This window comes from Muntiacus reevesi, chromosome 1, assembly GCF_963930625.1.
Source record: "Muntiacus reevesi chromosome 1, mMunRee1.1, whole genome shotgun sequence".
NCBI classification, from domain to species: Eukaryota; Metazoa; Chordata; class Mammalia; order Artiodactyla; family Cervidae; genus Muntiacus; species Muntiacus reevesi.
The window spans coordinates 242,586,631-242,603,695 of NC_089249.1; the positions used below are offsets into that span (position 1 = coordinate 242,586,631).

The 17,065-nt window shown below is 44.6% G+C and overlaps 1 protein-coding gene across 5 annotated transcripts in view; it reads left to right on the plus strand.

Annotated features, from left to right (window-relative positions):
- Positions 1-15,513, plus strand: part of GRIA1 (glutamate ionotropic receptor AMPA type subunit 1) — a 342,928-nt gene extending 327,415 nt beyond the window's left edge. For 2 of the 5 annotated variants that reach the window (XM_065918962.1, XM_065918961.1), the window contains exons 15-16: positions 3,946-4,080; positions 12,855-15,513. In XM_065918962.1, coding sequence (XP_065775034.1) covers positions 3,946-4,080; positions 12,855-13,055 — 336 coding nt within the window. In that variant the 3' untranslated portion in view covers positions 13,056-15,513. The remainder of the gene's footprint in view (positions 1-3,945; positions 4,081-12,854) is intronic. The other 3 variants (XM_065918963.1, XM_065918964.1, XM_065918965.1) reach the window with 3 other exon arrangements.
- The last annotated feature ends 1,552 nt before the right edge of the window (positions 15,514-17,065 follow it).

A 17,065-nucleotide genomic window follows, 5' to 3' on the forward strand; every position in this document is an offset into this window, starting at 1 on the left:
ACACTTCACTTGTACCCACATCAGAAAATCTGTGGAAGGCAGAGGAGAGCAAAAGCTACAGCCTTTACTTCAGAGGAGTTCAAACTTACAGCAGGAAGATAAGAAGGAATGGAAGCATCTGGAGAAACTGAAGCTTGGTCCAGATTTAGTAGACTTCATGTAATGGGCATCCCAGTATCCATGGGAGGGGCTAGGCTTATGGCCAAAGCCTTGGCTTCTCCTTAGAACTTTCTACTTATGCCATTAAAAGGCATCAAGTCTCTCTGCCTCACACCTGGTTCAACTCTCCTCATGAAGAATCAAGACATCTTCATGTTCCTGAGTGGGATGTCAGCTCAGAAACACAGAGGGCATCTGGGACAGACCCCCAGTATGTGGGAAGAGCAAGGAAAAATATGAAAAAGAAAAAAATATCACTGGCACATGGGGAAGGCAGCAAATCAAGACAATAGGTTAAGGGGAACAGATGAAGGGGGGTGCTCATCACCATAACAACAAGCCCAACAACTCTGAAAGATGGAATTTTTGTTTTTCTTTTCACCTGTCATTCTTGGTACTGTCACTCTACTTGCTCCTGTTGGAAGACAAGTTGTGAGTTTTTCACTCCCACCAGCAAGCTGGCTGGTTCTGGGGAGTGCAGCTGCTAAGGGATACGGGGAGAATGGGGTCTCCCAGAGGGGTGCTCTGTCCTTCCTTGGGTTCTGTCCTTCCCCCTCCTGAGTCAAAGTTTGGAAGCATGTAGGTTGCTCATGAAACATGAACATGGCTGTTTGTGCAGAGAGGCGTGAGAAAGTCCCCTCTGACATGGAGACAGAGGAATCACAGTTCTGGTCCTTAGATAACAGGGAGTTTTGTTTCTGCCCCAGGATATCCCATCATATTCCAACAGAGGGAGTCAAAGAGAGTCGGTAATGGCAACTTGATAGAAAATTATGGCTTGGGTCTCCTCGAAAAAACTAAATTTGGCGCTATCAAAAAGTCAGTGGCGCACTTAAGGGAAATTAGAAACCTTGCCTAAATGTAAACTCCTCAACTATGTAAGCCAAGAAGACACCAACACCCACCAGACCTTCATTATACACCCTATCACACTCTGCCAAATTTAGATGGTAATGCTTCATCTAAGTTTTCTTTCTGATACTGCTGGTGACTCAGGTGCTCCCTTGATTCCAGAGGTCCTCCCAGGATTATGTCGACGTAACGAAGGATCCGTAGCAGTGTGTCCTGCGAGAGGTGGCAGTGCCCATACCATCTGACTGCCCTCTTGGTTTGGTTTGTATGGCATATGTCCCCTCACCAACATACACTGCCATCCCCATGGACCAGAGACCTCCTTCAGAAGTGAAGAATGCTCTCTACCTCCAGATATAAAGACTCAGCCACTGGACCTTCCTCCTTCTGCAGATACACAGAATATGCCTCCTATCCCCACTTCCTTATGAAGATCTGACCCTACTTCCTTCAATGATATATCACAAATGGACACTGTACCTTCTATAGTCAGGGAGGAAGATGGCTTCTTATGACTTTTTTGAAGATAGTAACAAAAAAAGGGGCCCACTCCCTTTATCCTTGAAGATAATCTACAACCAAAGTGAACTTGAAAAGACTATAAAGAAGGAAACAAAAACAGCCTTGGAAACCAGGAGGCAAGATGTACTTCAGCTACTGAAAGGCTGATCAACTGATGAAGTCAATAGGACTCAGTCTTTTCCTCCTAGTCTTCTTGTCTACCACCTCCCCTCAGGCCAGTTCCCCATCCACTCCATCTGAGCTTCACTGTCAACCACTCTCTTCCAAGATGTGAGCTAATAATACAGTAATGTGCCTCCCCACCATACCCCAGGCCAGCCCACACAGGAGAGTTTTATAGAAACTTCTATAAATCATAAGTCCTCCAAAAACTAAAGACTTACTTCCCAGGGGAACTACAGAACTCACAAACACCAAACGGGGAGACATTTTGAGCATTCTGAAAAATCAAGCCAAGTGAGAATTTACTTGTTCAGCCAACTCTTGAACCAAGCCCCAAACTCATTTTTGCATATTTCCCTTGTCAGGCCATGATACCAGAACAGGAAAAATTCTACCCCTCTCAAAAATCATTTCCACCACTTCCAAAGCCAGGCTACACCTTGCCAAGTGTAACCCATATTCAAGAACCATCTGCTTTAGCAATACAGGAAGCCACCAGAGAAATATGCTTTAGATAATCCAACAGCTCTGCCAGCCAAGGCGGCTTCTAGGGAGAGAAGGGAGGCTGCTATTTGCCAGCTGTGGTCCCCAAGCTCAGCCGAGCTGAATTCTGTACAATGCACCAAGTAGAACTGGGGCAGAGGCCACTGACTTGGTCAATTGCTGACCCATTTCCACATACCCAGATTCAGAGCAGTCCCTAGGGCATGACAGCTCACCTTTTGCAACATCCCCACCTGAAAAAGAACACACAGAGAGTTATAAAAGCTTTATCCTACCTAGTGCCACCAACCAACCATGGCTGTGCACCAGTGCTAGCAGAGGCATGCATTTCATTTTAATTCGATGAGAAATCTGAGCCTGAGCAAACAATATCAACCAAGATGTTCAAGCCGCCATGGCATCTGGGGATGTGTACATTTCCAAGATCTAAAGATGTTTTCTTGCCTAAGTCAAGAATTTAATTGGCCCCCCTCTCCCCAAGTCAGCTTCCCTGGTGGCTCAAATGGTAAAGAATCTGCTGCAATGCAGGAGTCCCGGGTTGAATCCCTAGGTCGGGAAGATCCCCAGGAGAAGGGAATGGCACCCCACTCCAGTATTCTTGCCTGGAGAATCCCATGGACAAAGGAGCCTGGTGGACTACAGTCCATGGGGTTGCAAGAGCTGGACATGACTGAGCTACTAACACAGTCAATCTCCCCAAGTCATTACCTTCCCCCATAACCAGAAGTTTTGTTTGGTTGTTTTCACCACCTGGGAGGATGCTGTCCCTCAGTCCCCAACTCGTGAATCTCATTGGAAGTGACAGAACTCAGGGATGGTCTCACAAACTGAAGTTGTTTCTCAGGGTCCATGAAGTGAGTTCTGTCCACTTCCCATTGGACATGGATGCTTGTCCCCAGGACCCTAGGAATTAAGCACCCTGCCCCCTGATCCTGCCCATTCAGAACTAATGCAAGATCTTTTAGCCCAGGCAACAGAGATTTCTAAATTCAGCTATCTGAATCTGCCTACGGTGTTTTTCAGCAAGCACCTCCATGAGAAAAATGACTCCAATTAAGCATAATTATTAGGGTTTAATGGAGCCATTTTTCTACCTCAGTGCCTTTTTTCTTTTCCAAGCCCCCCAGTTTTCTTTCTCCCTTCACTGGGACTCAGCACAGTAAGTTAAAGGTATACATTGGTTGATCTTTATTATACATACAATAACTGTCTTATTAAATTGAAATCAAATGCACAGCTAGGAGAAAGTTCACTTTAAGTACCAACTCACAGAAAAATGCTCACAGGCATAAACAATAAGCAAGGCCAGTGTGTTGCTGAGCAACTGAGGGGGTGGGGGGCAGGAATTCAGCTGAAAAGGAAGGGACACAGTTTCCTGAAAGAATGGGGTAAGCTCAGGGGTACAGATCTTGGTGGAAACGGCCCCGACTTCTTGTGGCATCCCCCACCCTAAAGCAGGCACTGGGGAGGATGGGAAATCTAATTATCAACTAAATATAATCAGGGATGCTCAGAGAACTGTCACACACACACACACACACACATGCATACACACAGGCACACATTGTTTTCCTGGGGAATGTTGAACACTCTGTCAATATATACAAAGCCTTTCCAACTATTATGAATGCTAAAGAGGGTGATGGGGTTGAGTGTATGTGTGTTAAAATGCTGCTGCTTGGTTAGTCTCTAGCCCCCTGGCTCACTGGACTCTCCCCCCTCCCCTCTCCCTCCTCCTCTTCCTAGGACAAGACGAGTGCTCTCAGCCTCAGCAATGTGGCGGGCGTGTTCTACATCCTGATTGGAGGACTTGGACTCGCCATGCTGGTTGCCTTAATTGAGTTCTGCTACAAATCGCGTAGCGAATCCAAGCGGATGAAGGTGGCATCGTCTTCCCAGGCCTTTTTCCTAACCTGTTCTGTGATACAGCTGGGTTTCCTGGGAGTCCCTTTTGCTAGAAATGGTGGGGAATGATGGGAGGTGGAGGTCAGTCCGAGGAAGGGGCTGACAGAGAGTTAGGTTATGAGGAAGGTGGCAGGGAAAGAGGCAGCGGTGAGAGAGGAAGGAAGATGTGGGCGTGTGTCAGGGTAAATACAAGGCCTGAGAAAACAAATGCATCAGCCAGTGATGGGTGGTGAGATGAAAAGTTAGGGGTTCAGTGAACACTCAAGGCAGTGTGAGGCAAGAGTGACTGCCTCACGGTCACTCTTAGTAGTGACTCTGGTGTCATGTTAACTGAAGTGTAGCTCCAAAACAGCAGAGGGGGCATCTTTCCTCTGCAAGGTGGATGATTTTGCCATGCTGGGTGAGGTAGGTCTATTCTTGGCCATCACACTGTAGATGGACTTTGGCAGAGACGGTCATGCCCAGAGAATGGTAAGCACATTAACTGATGACCCCAAACCACATCAAATATAGTGAAGGCAGCTAACTCAAAAAGAGAAGAAATATGGAAGTTATGAGAGCTGCCTATAAAAACATGAAGAATTCTTGGGAGTGAAAAAAAACAGATCAGTTTTGTGGAGTCTCAAAGTATACAACAAAAGCTAATGACTAAAAGTTATGGAGAACAGATGTGAACACAGTGAGATCTACTTTTCTTTCAGAGCTATCCCAAAATGGGATGGATTGTGCCAGTAAGTAACACACAGCCCATCACTAGAGGCAAACATGTAGAGGATGAATAATTCCTGACAAATGTATAGATTCAAAGTATCCAATGGGAGTCTGGACTAAATGACCATCAAGGTTCCTCACTTATCATCATTTAGCTTCAATAAGAAAATATTTTGGGAAGAAAATGTTATTCATGTGAGCAACACCATAAGCAAGACATCATGAGGAGGCAGAGAGAACTAAGACACTATCTGTAACTTTCAGCAGTTTTAACAAAGAAAATCTACTCAGGGACCCAAACTATGGCATAGATAGGAAGACCTATAGGGATATATAGGAGGGAGAAAATAGAGAAGGCTTCCGGGAAGAACCAGAAATTACGAGGAAGGACAAGTGTAATTCAAATCAACAGAAGTGGCAAAGAGCACAGTCATTCTGAGTAATGTACCCTAGGCTGTTACTTTGACTTGTGTAGACTAACAGGACTCATTGATAGAATTTTCTCTCCCAGAATGTGCCCTAAGAAGTCCTTTTTTCAACATGCAATCACTCCCAGACTCAGCATACCCACTGTTGGATCACAGCCATAGCCTTCTACCAACCCTCTTCCTGCTTTAGGCACCCACCCTACCTATACCTCCAGGTCCCTCTTGGAGAAGACATGGCTGGACATTTGCTTCCCCTGTTTGGAAACTGTGTACTCAGTTCTGTACACAGGGAGTGGGAGTCGAGAGCGGAGGGCCTTCTGTCCTGGCATTCAACATTTCCACATCATAGTTCTAGCCTACTTTCCCCTCCCCAGGCAATCTGCTCTCCTTACGTGCTCCATACTCCAGCCACCCACCTCATGCCTTCCACGTGCACCCACCCAAGAGTCTTGATGTAAGCCAATCCCTCTCTGTCTTCCTTCCCATAATTAGTTGCTCAGTTGCATCCAGCTCTTTGAGACCCCATGCACTATAGCCTTCCAGGCTCCTCTGTCCAGACAAGAATACTAGAGTGGGAAGACATTCTCTTCTCCAGGGGATCTTCCCAACTCAGGAATTGAACCCAGGTCTCCTGCATTGCAGGCAGATTCTTTACCATCTGAGTCACTAGGGAAACCCCAAAGTCAACTTCCCAAGATAAATAGCATGGAGTAATTAAGGGATGGTAGTGTAATGGTACTTGGTCAGGGACCTAGGAACACCTCCATCCCACCCTTGACCAGTTCATCCAAGTTCAGGTCCTCTCAGAAAGGACAAAGCACAGCAAAAGTACGGACCTCAGATTCTAAACCCAGTGTAGACCTCCAAGGAGCTTGACTGGACACAACAAGGTCTCCTGGAACCTGAAGGGCTGTCTTTGCCTACCCCATTCAAAGCATAAGCCTAAAAACTCTTATCTTACCCATCAAAAGTGCGGAAAGGTTACTCCAGAGGCAGTAAGTGGAACAGGAGAAGACCTAGGTTAGCACAACCTTTCAGTCAGTCAGTCAGTTCAGTCGCCCAGTCGTGTCCGACTCTTTGCGACCCTGTGAATCGCAGCATGCTAGGCCTCCCTGTCCATCACCAACTCCCGGAGTTTACTCAAACTCATGTCCATCAAGTCGGTGATGCCATCCAGCCATCTCATCCTCTGTCGTCCCCTTCTCCTCCCACCCCCAATCTTTCCCAGCACCAGGGTCTTTTCCAATGAGTCAACTCTTCGCATGAGGTAGCCAAAGTATTAGAGTTTCAACTTCAACATCAGTCCTTCCAATGAACACTCAGGGCTGATCTCCTTTAGGATGGACTGATTGGATCTCCTTGCAGTCCAAGGGACTCTCAAGAGTCTTCTCCAACACCACAATTCAAAAGCATCAATTCTTCGACGCTCGGCTTTCTTCACAGTCCAACTCTCACATCCATACACGACTACTGGAAAAACCATAGCCTTGACAAGATGGACCTTTGTTAGCAAAGTAATGTCTCTGCTTTTAAATATGCTATCTAGTTTGGTCATAACTTTCTTTCCAAGGAGTAAGCATCTTTTAATTTCATGGCTGCAATCACGATCAGCAGTGATTTGGGAGCCCAAAAAAATAAAGTCTAACACTGTTTCTACTGTTTCCCCATCTATTTCCCATGAAGTGATGGGACCAGATGCCATGATCTTAGTTTTCTGAATGTTGAGCTTTAAGCCAACTTTTTCACTCTCCTCCTTCCACAACCCCCCAAAACCTTTCCCATGAGCCATAACCGGAACCAGGGTCCCAGGATTGGCCTGGTGCTCACTGAGGGAACTCCCCTCAAACATAGTGCAGCAAAGCTCTGGAGACTGAATGTCTGAGCACAAATATTACCTGCTCTTCACATTAACTGAATCATCCTGAACAAGTTTCAATAGCTCTCTGATCCTCCCTTTCATAAAATGGGGCTAGTGGTAGCACTGGGCTAGCCAAAAAGTTAATTTGGGTTTTTTGGTAACATCACATGGAAAACCTAAACAAACCTTTGGCCAACCCAATATACACCTTATAAAAATTGTTGTGGATTATATGAAAAAGTGGGTATAAAGGCTCTGCAAAATGCCTGGGCCATAGTAAGCCCTAAGTAAATAATAATTACTAGAATTATATTATTATAAAGAATTATTAACTAGAATTATATTATTAGTGGCCAGCTACAGTCCCCTTAAGACTTTCATCTCATAGCCCCTACTAACATGTCCTAGGGTTTTTTAAGCCATAGAGATTGTGAGTTTCCTAAGGTAAGAAGCTGTATCTGATTTCTCTTTGGACATCCCACACATATAGGGTAAGCATTAGTTAGATTAATGTGGGATTGTATCCTGAGAAAATCTCCTGGAGGACAAGGTGAGGCAACGGAAGGAGCTGCTGTCAGATGAAGCAAACACAACCATCAAAACCACCCAGCCAGGAAGCACACACATCACCTGATGTCCTTTTGGCTCCATCATGAGATCTGATGAAACCAGACATGACCAAGCAGGACTGGGCTTCCAGCCCTTCCTATGGGATGACCATGTCCTACTAATCATGGTCAGTGCCAGGTGGCGGTACCAGGGTGGCTAACAACAAAGATCTTCTTAAACCTGTATAATATTGACCTTCACCACTGAAGTCACAATAGCAAGTAAAGACAAGAATCCTTAAGAAAGTCAAATGAGTCATACCATAACTTCTGGGAGACATTCTCCCCCTTCCCTTTCTAAGGAAGATATCAAATTTCTCAGGAGCCAACATCAGGATCTCTTAGAATCATTAATGCAAGCTGTTCCATCACAATCTTCTATAGTTAATTCCACTGGTTGGCATAACTTCTTCCCAACACAATGAGACTCCTAATAGAATTTTTAATCTTCTACCTGCAGAAAAGATGCCTTTATGGGTTTTAAGTGTCAACCCAGTCCTTAATTTTCAGAGCTCCATCAACCCCTCTCTTATCCAAAGGAGATAAGTGAACACATTCTGGTGCCTCTCAGACTTTGCTGCTTTGCAGTTCTCTCTGTCATTCTGTACTTTGCCTGCTCCAAACGCAGATTAACTCTTTTCAAAAGTTCAGCCTCCACCTTCACACAGAGGACTGCACTGACAGTATCCAAGGCCTTTGGCAAGAACCTTCCTTCTTGCTTCTTCCCTTAACTACAGTACGTGGCCAACCCTTAAGACCTTGAGCCCCTAAATCTAGTTCACAATCAGCCTCCTATTTCTCAACAGTGGTTATGGAGCCCTTCCCCACCCTGCATGAAAAAGAGAGGAAAGAGAAGAAGAGGGTGCAGGAAAGAGAAGGAAGGAAAGGAGAAAGAAAGAAGAAAAGGAGGGGGGGGAGATACCTTTTTAGTAACTTCCCTGTTCAAAGTGCTTAATATACATTTTCATTAACCCTGTGCTTGCAGTTCTACAGATGAAGAAATAGGGGGTCAGAGAAGTTAAGTAGTTTTTCCAACAAACTCAGAGCTGGTGGAACAGGAATGAGATCTCCAACATGGCTTCTGCAAAGCCTGGGTTCTTGGTACCAGCCAAGTCACTTCTCATCAATTTCTTTCTCCACCCCAACCACAGGGCAACAGATAATTTTTATCACCTACTAGGTCCCATCAAAACCCCACCCACAGTGCATAGACAAATAAGAGGCAGTCCTTATCCTTAGGTTTGTCTGATCTAGTTGTTTAGGCCATCCGTGGGACATGATCATTGGCTTGCGCATTACTGAGACCCTCTCCCCTTTGATGTTATGTGAGCGGGACACAGAGCAAGTGTCACAGGGACAGAGGGAAGGCACCCTGCAGGCAGTCCTTCTACAAAGACATATGCAGCATCACTGCCTGCTAGGCATCACTCAGCCCTCAGGATCCAGTCAGGAGCAAGCCAGACAGTTTCTGCTCTCAGGAAACTGAGAGTTTAATTGGCAGACAGAAAATAAGCAAATGTGTCATATACGTTCAATGAGCGTTTGAAGAAAAATGCCCACAGCAGTCAAGTCCTGATCAGGGAATGGGGTCAGGGGCAGGACAAGAGGCTTCCCTGAAACAGTGATGGTGAACAGACTTGAGGCAGAGAAGGAGGTAACCAGGGGACGATGGTTGTCACCAAAGGAGGCACAAGTATCACAGACCCAAAGACCAGAACGCTTGCCCAGACATAAGAGGAAGGCCAGGGAGATTGGGCACAGGAAGACTGATGAGAAAGGAGAGCTAGGAAGAGCTGGGCGCTCAGAGAGGGACTTCAGGCAACACCAACATTTCAGCTTAATTGAAACTGTCACACAGTAAAAAAAAAAATTTCAAATTCAAGACATACTCCAAATTGAATAAATTCTCAGACACCCTGTACCTCTCCTCTGCTTGGGAAAACAGACAGAAACCTGAGCTCTTAACTGATATTAAGGCTAACCAGGGTCTTTATTATCTACCGCATTGTTCCCCCCCAAAAGAATACTTCCCAGCCTCTCCCACCCCCAGGAGAGTGCTGACTTTTCCTAATTGTAGCAGCTGTGCTGACACAGGCTGTGTTGAAACCACGGCCATCAAGGCTTTGCATGTATCCCTGGAATTAATGAGCAGCTGAGGTACATGGTCAGTCATGGGTGCGGCGGGGGAGGGGGTGCATCCTCCACAGCAGGTGGTCCCTCTGACTCAAAGGCATCACCGAGGGCTGAGCTTTTACTAGGGTGTTCTATGATGGGCAGAGGCTGGGCAGACTTTTCTTAGAAAAGCAAGCAGCTGAAAAGTTAGGGTGTCATCACTGTTAGATAAATGAGTTTCCGAAGCAGCAACTCTGGGACTTTGAGGCTAGACTTTTCACTCACCCTTTTCTCCCTGAGTATCTGTTTCAGAAACAACTACTTATAAGGATGAACTTGAAGAACGGCTGGCATGTCAAGGATGGACAGGGGAGAACCACAGTTCCCAGAGGCAAGGGGAGAGATGACGTCAGCTTACAACGTGTTAGGGGGGAGGAGGCCTCACAGGCAGGAGGTTGTCCACTTTGACCCTAGGTCACAGATAACTGTAACTTGAAGCGAGTCAGTGACAAGTCCTCAGTTGCTCTATAAAGTGAAATCAACTAAGACCAATATGTTTTCACATTATTTGCATATTAGAATAACCTGGGGGTGGGGGGGTTGAAACTCTAGATGTCCACTCCACACACCATACCTATTAAGCCAGCATCCCTGAGGCAGGCGTCAGACATCAGTGTTTCTTCCTCTGAAACCCCTACAACCTGCAGCCAAGTTTGAGAACTAGTGAAATGGTCACTTTTAGCAGTTCTTTCCACTCCCGTTTCCCGTTTTGACTCTATTCATCCCTTCTCCCGAGATTAGAAAGGAAACCAGTAAGCAGGTAACCCCCACCACCAACAGGAGAATGGAGTCACTGACCTCAGAGAACTCCTCAGCTTTCATAAAAACCAATCCTGAATGACTTGAAGAGTTCTAGCTACATGCCTGGCTCAGTTACCTCAGACTCACAGGCACCAATACTGATTATACCAGTAGCCTTCTCCTTTAAAATAAATAAGTACCACTGACTTCTATGGGATATTACGGAAATATGTGAGACCTTTTGAGAAAGAAAGCCCAGGGTGATCTGTGTGAACTTTAAATTTTTTGTGTTAATTAAAGGAGTGTGGCAGAGAAAACTCATAGAAGCTAGACATCCCAAGCTAATTCATAGAAGGTTCCACACTGCCCCCACACAAATAAAAAGTTCTTGTCAACAATTTAAAAGTGAGAACAAGTCACCATGAATTCCTCATGTTTTCTTTTTACATTTCCCCCATAGAGCAGCACAGAGGTGTTGATGTGACCTTGACTTAGAAGAGTACTCTCCAGGTCGCACTTCCTCGTCAGTGCAGGCAGAATGTAAATACACTATGTCCAGGAATTTGAAGAGAAGACAGAACCTGTATGGGTGGAGCATCATATGGGGCAGATCTGTCTGAATCATGGAATTTTTTAAAAGGAAAACTATTTTAAAACACTGTCAGAATTACCAGTAATAAGAGGATCCTCCCAAAGCACAGTGTAGCAGAAAGAATAACAACTGGGTCAAAACTACCCTGTTTATGTCCATGAGGCCACAGGACATTGACTTACTTCTCTGATCACTTGAATCATGTCAATATGCAAAGGGGAAAGTCATCAACTTTTTAAGACTGGCCCTATGTGTTTGGCTTTTCTTAGACACATTCAAAGATATCTACTGAGCCACTAACGACATGCTGGGCACACTGGCAGGCAGCTAAGGATTGAGAAGACACAGCCCTTGTCCTTCTACAGACAGTTAGCTCTCTTAAAGAAGACAGAAGTTACATACCTGAAACAGAATCATTGCAAGCAAGTGTATAATATATGAGAACTGGTGAGGATGGGGGGCAGGACATGATGGGGCAGTCTAAGACAACTTCAAAGAGGTAGGAACAGATTGAGTCTTGAAGGATGGATAGATTGACCTTACAGAAAGAAACCTCTAAACTCAGAGACAAATTTTTGTGTTGATTTTCACCAAGAAACTAAGCCCTACCTCAAAATTTCTATGGGTATCTTTTAACGAGAAGTTGGAGGTGACAGGAAAAGGGTTTGGATTTCTGGTCATGAAATTTCATTCTCCAAAGGAATTCAGAAAAGAACACTTCCTCTTGTCTAATAGGATATGATTATAATCACAGATTCTTGTCTTGATCATTTTGTCTAACTCATCTCATCCTGGGGTGATCATTGGAGCTCTTTTAACATTCTTTAGAACTCCAACATTCTAGAAATCACAATCTTTCACAAATCAGTAGCACCAATCTGATGTGTCAGGGTAGAAGTACAGGTTATATGCGCTAATGGGAAGTGGATGACAGATAATGATCTTTGGAATTCATTTTCATTTTCTTTAGCACAGGCTTCTTTCCCATTATATTATGCATACAGTATTAGTTAAACAAGTCCCTATGTTCTCTTAACACACACTGCTAGAGGTAGGATGACATTTTTTTTCCAGAAGTAATCATAAGTAGTTTTAAAGTTTCACCCAACAATGATATACCATCAATTTTGTGTAACATTTCAACTCATTTTTTCATGCAGTATAGAACCATTCTCTCTAATACACTTTGACAAATATGGAGATTTCAAAGGTCTAGAGAAATAGCTATGCACAAAGTCACATAGCAAGTTGATGTCAGAATCAGGACTAAAACCCAAGTTTCCTAAACCCCACTTCTGGAGCTTTTCTACTTGGTCATGTTGCTACATTTATTATCATCAATACTACCATGGAACCATTGTACCTTTAGAAATCACAGAAGGTGAAGGATCTTAGAGATCACCCAATTCAGCACATCTCATTAAACTTAGAGAACAAGAGCTCCAGAGAGGGAATCAGACTAGTCCACAGCCAGGTAACAGTTCTGTGAGTTCACAGGAAGTCAGGATTAGCATTACAGATTAGGAAACAAGCTGGGTAGGGAGGAGAGTTGGAGTGACATTTTAAGCCCAGTGTTGACTCATTCTCCTTTCCTGTCATTGCCAAGGACCTGGGGAAGAACCCCCGGTCCTCCTGAAAAGGGTTTCTGTTTGATCCCACAGCAATCCATCAACGAAGCCATACGGACATCGACGCTCCCCCGAAACAGCGGGGCAGGAGCCAGTGGTGGCGGGAGTGGAGAGAACGGCCGGGTGGTCAGCCATGACTTCCCCAAGTCCATGCAGTCGATCCCCTGCATGAGCCACAGTTCAGGGATGCCCTTGGGTGCCACCGGATTATAACTGCAGCAGATGGAGACCCCCTCGGGGAGTATGCCCAGGCTCGCCCAGTTCCATCCCATACCCCTCAGTGCCAAAACAACAAAACAAAACACAACCGCCACCAACCACCAGGACCACGAGGAGGAGGAGTCAACAGATTTTCCTGAAGAATCAAGAAACCATTTTGCGGCCCCTTCTCCTTTTTTGATGTTCTTTTGCCCTTTTCCGTTGGCTAAGCGAGGATGATAAATAACACTGTACGGCAATAAGGGGAGAATAACCCTGTCATGTAGAGCCTGTGTCACTGGAGCACTAATGAGGAAACTGTACTGTTTTCTTTTAATTCAGTTGTTCATGTGTCTTAGTGTGTGCACTATTTTTTTTTCTTACTAATCTCCATGGTTTGCAAGTTCTGTTAGATCCCTTCCTTTTCCTTCTTACTCCCAACTCCCTACCCATCCCACTTTAGTTTTCAGATTGGAGATTCAAGATTCGTTCCACCTGACAAGCAAGCAAAAGGAAAACAGCAATCTTCAAATGAATTCATCATGGGAGCTCTCCAAATCCCCTCCACACCTCGGCCCCAAGCCATGGATGGAGACCGTCATTGCTGGAGGAGTGGGCTGCCTCTCCACACAGGGCACTGCCCAGGCACTGACTTAGTTAAAAACACGTGTGAAGCAACTCAGACCCTGGGTGGCAAAGAAGCTGTAAAGGCAGACATGCAGTCAGAAGAAGACTCATGAAGTTATTGCTGGAGACGCAGATAAAGCTTCCTTGAATGTGTAACAGCCGTCTCACAGGCCTTAGGTGGAACAGTATGCTTTGTCACAGAATCATGCTCAGCCCTGAGGAGTATGTCCTTCTGCTATGCTCAAGCCCAATGGCATTCTGGTGGCTGAAGGGCAACTGACCTCCTAAACCAAGTCGAGCCTTGGGAATAGCTGACATCCAGAAAACTCTCATCCCTGATTCTCACTTTTCATTTGATAGTCCTCTGCAGCAACCCCATTGTAGAGTAGACTCTCTCCTTGGAGCCTCTGATGTGGGGAAAATGTTATACAAGCTAAATGCAAAAAAAAAAAAGAAGAAACAAAAAAGGCTGATGGAAGATCTTTGGAAGAGGAAGCCTCATCTAAGCCCACAAGCAATAGAACTTTCTATAGTGTGCCCAGTCCTAAGACTGAGAGACCAAGTGTGAAGTTTAGGGTTTTAGTGACCTGGAGAACTTGAGTTTTTACGTCCATGTATGAGTGTTATTTTACCAGGTGGTCAGATGAACTGTCATCTTTAGAAAGTGAAATGCCCAAGAGTGAATGATTTGAAGGACAGGGAGATAGATTAGGTTGATAACAACACTGGGAGACCTTAAGATCCCTGATCTCAACTTGTAACTTGAAGAGGCCAACCTTCCCCCTGTCTAAGACAGAATGAGAATGTTGTGATCCAATGACCAGAATCATTGGATTGTGCCCACAATGTGAAACTAAAACAAGATTGGAGAAGTGACAGGGTTCATGGAGAGAAGCCTAGGCTGACTACAACTTTGGTTGGGATCTTGGCACATGGCTTCCTTGGAGATCCCAGCTCTCATTCCTGGTGCAGTCAGCTTCCTTCTCTCCAGCACCTCTGCTAGGTGCATGATTCATCACCTAGAGTGTGCCATGTGTCATCAGCCTTTACTGAAAACCATATTCTGGCTTGTTCCCTCACCCCCCAACTTCTATCCATTCTTCTCTGCTAGGGATTATCATTAGCAATGGACAAACTAAAGGTTTTGGAGCCTACCTCCAAGTAGATGCAGCATGACTGGTTTCATATGTGAATTCTCTCCATGGACCCCCTCCATCTCTATGTCTCTTCCATCCTTCTTTTATCAGCCATAGCAAAAAACCAACCCCAAATCAAACTCTTTGCCCTCTCAACTCAAGTGTGATTCAGTCTCTCATATATCAATGTGGGCATGGTATATGAAGCAGGACCCTTGAGAAGGATTGCCACTTTTTGTTACTGCCCAGCTGGTATCCTACCCATCCATTGCCCTTCCACCAGATTTTCCCTAACCCTTAGCCTACCACTGCAGAATCTGATACAACCCACCCTTATGGAGTCTGCATTTCAGAGGAGTTCGAAATAACCCTCTACAATCAACATTCTTCAAAAATATTTTGCCTTTGGCCTGGTAAGATGCCTCTTCAGCCACTGAGTTCACCAGTAACATGATCTGATAGTAACAGATCAGCTATGCTAGAAATGAGTGTGTATGCTATGTGGGGGTCCAAGACTCCAGCAGATGTTTTTCATTGACAGAGGGGTGACGGGAAAAACAAAAGTAAGAAAAAAGTTAACTTGTATTATGTATTTTTACTACACTTTTCTTAAAAATAGAGCAATGGGAAAACTGAAGGAGACTGACATTTTTCTCAACAGGAATCCATACTAAACAGTTCTGGCTTTCATTAAATTTTGCTCTTTGGTACCTGGGCCTTTTATTTAACATCTCTATTTGTTTTAACTCTCTTGGCAGATGTGTGAAAGGATTTTTGCTTGATCAAACACTAAATATTTTTCTTGGTTCCTGTTTTTCTTTCAAATAGACAGGTTTTTTTTTCTTTTGGTATTTGCATAAAATGAAAATATCACCAAGAATTAAATCACTGTGGATCCATTATCTACTTTTCATATTTGTCCATTCCATGTTTGTGCCATTTCTGAAGCCAGAGCACTAAACTATGTTATTTCCTTATTGTTAAGCCTAAGTTCAGTGCATTTTCAGTGGTGACCAATACTCCTGACTCATGAACAGTTCTTCAAACAAAGTCATTGCAGATGAACTAGATCACTGTGGTTATTCACCCAAATGAGACAATAACAACAAAAAGACAGAATGGTATTGGTTTTCAAGGGTTATGGTTCCAATTGCATAAGGAGCAGGGTTTAACTTGCAGTAGTCACAGCACCTCTAGGGAACTGGAAGGTTCACACGGAATGTCCTCCAGACATTCCCCCAGCTGGAGTCCAGATATACCTATGATGTGCAGAGTCACAACCAAAACCAAATCTAGATCAGGCTTATAAAGAGACAATTGTGGTCCTTAGAGCACATGACCCCTCTTCTTGCCTGAAAGCTATTCTTTCACTCAAGCAACATGGACTCTGTAAAGGACCTGACATTTCTTGACACGTAAATACCAATGATTAAGAACAGCTTCAAGTGTTTTCTTTCCAAGGGAACTTTGCACATTAGAAGGGGTCAGAGGTCTAAAATAACAGTGGCATTTCAAGCAGTGACTACTATGGTTTAAAAGGGATGGTGGAAGGGAATGAACTTAGCAGACTTGTGTGAGGTTTCAGTCACTGTTCAGACCCACTCGCAGTCACCTCCAGCATCTAGGGTGCTCCTGAATGAGGAAGCCCTTAGCACCAGCAGCCACAAGAAGAAAACTGATCTGTCACCTTTCCATCAAATAGTTGGGATAGTGATCATAATGGCTATAAGAGCACAGGTTACTGTGCTCTGAGTACTCACTATGTTAAGCACACTTCATATCTCCTAAAGCATGACAGTGGCCCATAAGAAATGAGGAATCCCAGACTTAAAAGAGACATCACAACCTCCTCACAGTCTTGTAAGTGACAGAGCCAAGATTCTGCCAAGAACCCAAAGACTTTACATTGCCCATCTCATTGTTAACTAGCTTATAATATGAACAGGAAAATCAGGGGTGAACAGAAAAATCACAGGCAAATAGTCCTCTGCCTTCCTCTAATACCAAAGTAACTGAAAATGGAATGGTGCAAGGTACACGGGCCACAGCTTTCAGAAAGTCAGTCTATCCTCTTGGGGCATGAGAGATCACTAATCCAGACAGGATTAGCCCAAAAGGAAAAGAGGAGAAAGAGTCACTTTGGGTCCTTTTAAAATATCAATATTCAGGCTAAAGAGTAGCAAGCAGGCTGAAAAGGGGACTGGAAAGCAGGCTCCCCTGCAGAATAGCTGGTTCAGCCTAGAGAAGGATCCTCATGGCTGT